The sequence below is a fragment of the Rhamphochromis sp. 'chilingali' genome, assembly GCF_963969265.1.
Source record: "Rhamphochromis sp. 'chilingali' genome assembly, chromosome: 21".
Taxonomy (NCBI): Eukaryota; Metazoa; Chordata; class Actinopteri; order Cichliformes; family Cichlidae; genus Rhamphochromis; species Rhamphochromis sp. 'chilingali'.
The window spans coordinates 31,456,777-31,464,817 of record NC_137949.1 but is presented as its reverse complement, the minus strand read 5'-3'; the positions used below and the strand labels follow the sequence as shown (position 1 = coordinate 31,464,817).

Here is an 8,041-nt window from a genome sequence, read left to right as displayed (position 1 = left end):
ATCTTTTTTAATACATTCAAATATCTCAGTTGTGATTTGGTTCTTGTCAGGGACCAAGCAGTAAGGCATAAAGGACACAGGTGTTTAATTTTAAAAAAGGGGGTTTTATTGACCCAAAAATATGAAAGATAATTAACAAAGCCAAAAAACTTAAACAGGCAGACCAATAAAAGAGGTCAACTCAATAAGCTAAACTCAAAATAACAACTAACGAAACCACAAACAAACATAAGACAAGCTGACCTTCTGAAATGACACACGGGTAACTTAAATACTGGCTTGGCTAAACCAAATGGCACACAAGGGGGGAAAAAAGGCTGCCATATAACCAACTATCCATCCATCCATCTATTCGCTTCCGCTTATCCTTTTCAGGGTCGCGGGGGGCGCTGGAGCCTATCCCAGCTGTCATAGGGCGAGTATAACCAACTAATACAAAACAATTAAACAAACTTGAAACAACCCCCAGGCAATGAAGCATGTGGTTTTGTCCAATTAGGCTGTCAGCAGTACTTCAGCTCTTCCAGCCCTTTGCCACATCTTTTGCCAACCAGGAAGGAGAAACCAAACCCCAGGTAACTCAAAGAAAGAAAGATATATTAATATAACATAAAACAGAACTTTGACATTGCAGTGTTAATATGTGTGCACGCCATATAAACATTTGAAGGTGTGACAGAAAAGAAACAATATATTGGACAATAAGTAGAATATATTTAAAGTAGCGACTGCAAACTTAACTAAAGTGAAGCAACTAGTGTTGAGGTGTGGAGCTTACCCTGTGTGGCTTCCCATCACAGTGCTATATAAATAAAAGTGAACTGGTCTGGCCCTTCATATCAAAGTGGGTTGTGTGTGGTCCACAATGTAAAATGAGTTTGACAGCTCTGCTCCGCAGTACATATACAACATAAAAGAAAATGCCTTAATATATTAGTGACTTTGGCTGAGCTTTAACGTAATTAATTAAATCTGATTGGCAAGTTAATGGCTATTATTGTTGAAGAAGTTAATTTTTTATGCGTCTGCAAGCAAGTACAGCTGCTGAAAAAAAATGTTCATGTGCAACACTAATAGATGGAGAAAGAGCAGAAATGGGAGAAATATTTGAACTTTTTTTCCCCCAAAGGTGAGCACTGCTCAGCAAGTGACATTTGATAAACTTGAAATTTAAAGTTTACATGTGATGTCCTGATACGCTTTACACTTTTTAAAATCATTTATCGGCTTTCTACATCACGTTTTTCGCTAAATTATGTTTTCATGAAACATCTTGCAAAACTAACTGTAGCGCACTAAATGTTGTGTTATTCAAAGGCTGCATGAAAACACCGGGCAGTTTAGTGCAAGCTGAACTGTTAGTTTGCAGTGATGCACGAAGTTGTACTGGTTACATCTCGGTTACTGTTACTTGGTTGCATCAGCGATTGCAGACATCAATTTATTTTGATCGATGAATTTATATTTACTTTCTGAAGTCTGTCTTTCATACTAGCTTTATTGTGTCTATGGGTTGGAAATCAGCCATATAGATCATGAAACATCTGAGTGTATTTTCATGAATTCATTTGGCTAAATCCACAAAGAGCAGTGAATATCCTAGTAGCGGCAAAATGCCGGATCATCCCAGTCTGTACAGGAAATATCACTGGAGGCCACAAAACAGCTTATGTGACTTATTTGTAAGTAGTTCTTTTCACCACGTTACACAGCTACACCCAGTCTAGGGTTCCCCCACCTGCCAAATCCCACTTTAACACCTGCTTACGTTCCTAGCTGCTTTAAAGCCCACTAATTAACACATTTTATTGTGGGTAAGTCTAATTGTGAAAAAAATAAAAGCAACACTCTGACAGGCTGTTAGGTGCTGAACTATTTCTTGGCAGATGACTTTCTGGAGTCATGCCGTCATTGTGAGGTAACCAGTGGAGACTCTGGGAAGTTACTGGTCTGAGCCAAGAAACAGTCTGGCGCATAACCTAATTTGGCTCTGGCTTAGGCCTGAACCCACAGACACAAGCTTTATCAGTCTTCCTATCATCCAACTGTTGATGAAGTTTTTTTTTTTTCTTTTCAAAACCAATGCACCATTGTTTTAATCATGAATTTAAAGCCCACCCTCTTGATGTAGAGCTGAGCTTGTTTCAGTGCAACCAAACTCACTCGCCCCACTCCACCCTTGGCTTTCATGGATCACGTCATAACTCATTAACCAGCGTAAATTAAAGCTAGAAATTTGGTGTTCTTTTTCTGACAGTGGCCTCAAAAACAAATTCTCACACTTCTGATTTTGTTGTTCTACAAGCAAACTGTTGCGCAATAGGCTTATGTAATACGTATCCAGAAGATTCTGTATTGCTCATTTAAGTTCTCTGAAGTGACGTGCTACCTCTCTGTGACCCACATAAAGGCAAGCCTTACTTTGCCAGACTACTGTGGTCACCCCTGGGTTTCGTAACAAGGTTCGAACAGTCTGTTTTTCCCCTGTTCCCTATGGGGGAAAACTATTGCATAATCGCGTGTCTGCATTTGCAGGCCTGTGTGGCGGTGCTTTCTCCTGTCATTGTGTTATTTAGGAGCCACAGTGCAGCTTCGAAACATCCAATCTAGCCATCCATCTCCCCGCCACTCCTGCACCGCCTCACCGTAGCTGTTACACAATGTCCAGCTGTGGAGCACAGCAGTGTGTTGGGAGACATCTGCGCCTCTCCTCCTGCAAAATCCCCTCATCACATGGTTTTGTTTACGCATAGCTGCTTTCAATATCCCAGCGATGTGAACAAAACAAGGGGAACACACAAACTCTGTCCAAATGACACAAGGAAATACAGTCACAGGAAATGCATTCGCCACCAACTCTGCCCCAAGCCCACAGTGGCTTGTGCTGCATGCAAACCAGGATGGATGAGCCTGTTGCTCTGTCATATCACCAATTATGGCAGCGGCACGGAATCCTCACGGTATCTCATTGCTTCCAATTTTCCTCACATTGTCTGTGTCGAAGCAGTCACTGCGGTGTACCCAAACAGTATCTGGAATGTCTGCGGTAACAGAACTGGGAAGCACCGTCTCCTTTTAATCTTTAGCAGGGAGGTAGATGCTAAGTCATGTGTGAGGCAGCAGGTCTGATAAGAGTTTGGCTGTGAGCTAGTTGGCAACGTTTCTGGTTTGCGGGCTAGCGATCCAGGCTGGCCCCAGACATTTGTTGGCAGACCCGAGGCTGTAATGAAACCACCCAGAGTGTTTTGGCTCTCGCAGCCAGACTTCTGCTCTCAGTGTTCCTGCGACACTAGAGTCTCATCTTCAAACGTGTAGAGACCCTGTAATGCTCCACAGAGCTGTAACAGCCCACGACAAGTAACAATAATGTTTACCGTGTTTTATTTTTGATGTCCTGTATGCCTCTGTTTTACAGATTTTCAGACGATTACACATTATGTTTAAACTGATTACTTTTAATAATAAGTACACAATCCACATAATGACATCATTAAGTTAGAAACACATGTTTTAAAGAAGAATTGTCTTTACACAGCGATGCATGTACAAATGTTTCCAGTGTTTTAATTAGAAAAAAGTGAGGCTTGGTTCAGGATAAATCTACTCTGGTCACTACACTGTATCACCGGTGCTAAACAGTATTGACAAAGGCAAACCCCTGTAGTTTCAGTAATCCCCTGAATCTGGTGACCTATCATCTAATCTGAGACTTTATGTAAGGGATAATCTCAACTTTACTTTTGTTTGACTATGGCGTTACTTTATAGTTGCCAATATCTTAAATGTAGAATGTATAGAGTAAAAACAGGGATATTCTGCAGAATTCATTTACCCCTTTAAAGGCTTATACAAGTACCCGCCCTCCCAGTACGGTATCTTTGTGATCCATCACTCCAACTCCTTGTGAAGACACCACACCAGTGTCTGTCCCACACCTGTCATGGACACCACACGGAAGCCAATCTTCTCCAGCTTGTCCAGCACCAGGCGAGGCGGGTCATCCACGTGATACTCGGAACTGAAACAAGCATAAACAAAGCAATTCTGCTTTCCACAGATGTGGGGATTTCTGCATCTCTCTTGGAAAATAGAGTGCTGTTAATTGTTCTAGTGCTTGTTCACTTCCTTCCACACCTTGTTTCATTTGAATCAGATTGCCAATGGCAACACCTCCCTGATCTGTATTCCATCACCTTGAACGGTTTACTCCAAATCTGCAAGGCAGCAGCTTTCCTCCCCCCTCCCCAACCACACTGAAGCCTTTTCTTCTATACGACCCGATTTCAGCTCTGCTGTCAACATGTACACGTTAACTGCCAAAATGTACAAAGCATCAGTTTTAAGTGCCTAAATATGGATATGCTGCCCACTGTGAGCAAATTTACAGTAGACTTGGAAATAAAGTCTGCACGTCTGTGTGCAGCTAAAGATCAGAATGGAGGCAATGGTTAAATCTTACCCATTTACAATCACTGATAAAAATTGTTTCACAAAAATTATTGAATCAGGAGCAAAATCCTGTCAATCTTTGTAAGAGACATCAGCCTCATGGTGCTTAAAAGCTTGAGCTGAGATAGGCTTATAAAACTTAACCATTTATCCTTGGGTGTTTCACATGGTAGCTCTGAGGTCAAACAGTACAATTTAAGAAAAATGAAAACAGAAAAACGCTGCAAAGACCCTCAACTAAAGTGTTTTTTGGGAGACAATAAGGTGAAGGATCAGCTACAGTAAATGGCTAATAGCAAACATCTATGGTTTATATAAATCATGTGATTAAATCACACAGTGCCTTGCGTCTTCCTCCTGCTATTCCATGGTGTTACCGTCACCCCAAAAACACTTCCGTTCTGATTTATTCAACTTCCGTTGTGTTTTAGCTGCAAAAGATTTCACCTCTCAGGGCCATCATAACACGCTTCCCACATTTGACCTATATAGCTCCCATGATTACTGACTTAGGTACTCACAAATTGTTCCCCAGCATAGTCGTTTTCCTCGCTCCCAGGTAATTCATGACCACTGGATCCGAAAATTCATCCCCCACATTTGTCGGACCGTTCTCCTGCAAGGCAGCATTAAGTGTATTACCCACACAGCTTAGAACTTACTCTAGAAATATTGGGGGGAGACAGCATCCCTAAAAAAATTGTCTGTACAGCTCTCACTGATTGCACCTGCAGCCCTCTGGCAGGTGCACATGATAATCTCCAATATCTGAACATGCTAAAAATAGATGATCCAATATACTTAAAGGGTACTGGAGGAATTAGGCTGCTGGAGTCGTGGAGACATCAAAATGAACATGCGCAAACAAGAGGCCGACAACTGAGCAACATGTGTTTTTAATTGACGTGGCACACACACATACAAAAAGGTCCCACGCACGCTTCTCGCGTCTTTTGTAACCATAACTTTCCCCCCCCCAGCGTGCCGAATATTACCGGCCATTGCATAACCAACCTTGGCTGATCAGTAGGCTAGTGTGCGCGCTGTTTGCAGTCAAATAAACACATCTGCGAGTCAAACGCGCCTCCCCCGACAGGATGATGGGAGTCGTTTACGTATGCAAGATACACACCAGTCGAATCTGTGTGCTGACGAACATGTACGGCATCCCGCTCGCTAGCTTTGCTCCGGTATTCCCCCAGGAGTGACTGAAAGAGGTGTCCTCACAGATAAACGGTGCCCTCTTCAACTCGAGCTCCAGCTGACTGCGCTTAGCGGAATGCGGAAACACCCACCGCGACGAGCCAATCACAGAACCCCTCTCAGCATCTGTCAACAGCCCGCTCTGCACAGGGTCTTGTTCAACTGGGATCGCTGGTTTGTTGATATGAGAAACGCGGGGCAATGTGCATGTACGAGAAGGAAATGTTAATTTATAGTTTCATTTAACTAAGTCATTTTTTATTCTTCCAGTGCGAAAGTTGACTTTAAAATCTCATCATTCTTTGGATGGGAATTTATTTAATAAGCTACACATTTATTAAATTACATTTCAGCCACAACCAATTGTGCTACACATTTTCTTTCATTTTCAGGCAACTTACTGCAAGTGGAAAGAAATGCAATTTCAGTTTCCGTGGTCGCTGTCGTACAGTCTGCTCTATGTATTTGCATGTATTTGTTTAATGCATGTATTATATTAAACCTGCACTGTCTAGAATTCTCTCCTTCCCAGAGATTTATTAATTTCCTCCTGAGTTCGGTAATAATAACTCTGGATCACTCTTGTGACTGGGAGGGAAATGAAAGGCACAGACCAAAGGAAAGCAACAATGGTGGGAACTCCGATAAGATCAGTAATATGAATGTAATGTCCTGTGGATGCCAGAAAAGCCTGGTGGACTCTCAGTTAGGCTTTGCATGTCATGGTCAGTGGGAACAGTAATTTAAAGCCTGATCGCTGCTTAATAATATTGTGATGGTAGGCAGACGTGCATCCAGGCAAACCAGATTCAGAAATGTCCTGTGGTGCAATCAGTTTTGAAGGCATAAATCGAACCAAAGTGGTTTACCATCAAATCAAATATGTTTTTAAGATTGGGTCGTGTATTTGTCTTAAATTTAATACGTCGTTAGCAGTCTGAATTGACAGTGTTAAATGGCTTCTGACATTATACAGAGCCTTTAATGTGCATCTGCTTGATTCAGACTGGCATCTGTGAGTGGTGGGGACTGCTGAGAAGAGCTGACCTCTACTGGCTTCTGAGATCAGTGAAATTCATTTCCTATTTGTTTTATTTTCATTTTTTTTTCATTAACAAGTTAATTGTTTTGTATTCAGTAAAATCAGCTTCAGTTTGGATCATCTGCACTACTCCTAGACATCAAAAAGAAACCAGCTGAGGTGGTTCAGCCCAGGGGACTCAGGGATCCCTCTTGGGTGTCTTCTGGGTGAGGTGTTCCAGGGATGTCCTACCGGGAGAAGGCCACTCTAAACAGATTATATCGCTCATCCTGGCCTGGCAACACCTCAGCGTTCCCCTGGATTACCCAGAGGAGGTAGCTGGGAAGAGAGAGGTCTGAGATTCTCTGATTAGGCTGCTGCCCCAAAGCCTGACCTGAGATAAGTGCAAAAAGATGGATGGACGGATGTGATACAAAATGAAAGAAACAAGTCTTCACCATTAAACCAATGAGATCTGCTGCAGGAGAGAAAACAGGAAGGCAGCAGAGTTATTGCAGAGGCTCCAAAAACAAAGCAGAGACCCCCTTCTTGCCAAGAAGAACCCTCTCTCTGCAAGCATGTTCCTATGCACTGAGACACTTCCTGTGCTCCTGCAGCGTCTTCCTGCACTCGCTCATCTGCTGCTGGTTAATAGAGTCCAGGGTCAACTCCTCTCTGACCCTGTGGTGACAGTGGAGCACATCCCTGGTGGGTCCACGGGAAGCAGCGTGATCTTTTGATGAGGTCTCTGCCTTAGCCTCTCTCAGCTGAAGTGTGACTGCCTGCTGCCGGAACGCTTCCATCAAAGCTCCTTTTCTCTACACAACAGTCATAAAAATACAACCAAGAAACACAACTGTGCTCAAGTTGAGTCTCGGCCTGTTTACAACATATGATATTGAAAACAGAAACAGACATCAATTAAATTCAAATAAATAAGCTTCATGTCTTGTACGTCCAATCCGGCCGTTGTGTCGGACATCCCACTCGCAATATCAAGCTTCACATGATCAATGCGTTTGATGGATTTACTTGCTGTGAATAGGCGTGGGCGAGAAATTTGCCCTGAAAGGGTTGCGCTGCTAAAGCGATCGCTCTAAATCACTGAGTGGGAACTGAATAGGAATGAATTATACAGCAGACAGTGTATGCATTTCACGATTTACTGTAGGTGTGTGGTGCTGGGGTTATTATTCCACTATTCAGCTGAGAGATTTAAACTGTGGGAGATTGCAGACAACAGGCACCTCTGACAGACTGGGTGCTAGGCTTGAGCACAGCGTAGGTTTACATTTGTTTAATTGTGATGAATCACTGCATTGTGAGGCCATATACTTTTTTTCTTTAGAGCTTCATAATCGAGTGCCT

At 42.7% G+C, this 8,041-nt stretch overlaps 1 protein-coding gene across 1 annotated transcript; it reads right to left on the bottom strand.

The window, feature by feature from the left end:
* gchfr (GTP cyclohydrolase I feedback regulator) lies at positions 1 to 5,740 on the bottom strand. Its single transcript, XM_080870238.1, has 3 exons — positions 5,582 to 5,740; positions 4,971 to 5,065; positions 1 to 4,018 (listed from the first exon to the last, which is right to left on the bottom strand). Exons 1-3 carry the CDS (start codon positions 5,615 to 5,617, stop codon positions 3,889 to 3,891), a joined length of 261 nt encoding a protein of 86 aa, XP_080726364.1. The 5' UTR covers positions 5,618 to 5,740; the 3' UTR covers positions 1 to 3,888.
* Positions 5,741 to 8,041: the final 2,301 nt, after the last annotated feature.

Excerpts from the sequence above, each read along its gene's own strand:
- gchfr (XM_080870238.1), bottom strand. The coding sequence starts at position 5,617 with ATGCCGTACATGTTCGTCAGCACACAGATTCGACTG. Across the intron at positions 5,066-5,581 it reads TCAGCACACAGATTCGACTG|GAGAACGGTCCGACAAATGT; the intron begins GTGTGTATCTTG and ends GCTGCCTTGCAG. Across the intron at positions 4,019-4,970 it reads ACTATGCTGGGGAACAATTT|TTCCGAGTATCACGTGGATG; the intron begins GTGAGTACCTAA and ends TGCTTGTTTCAG.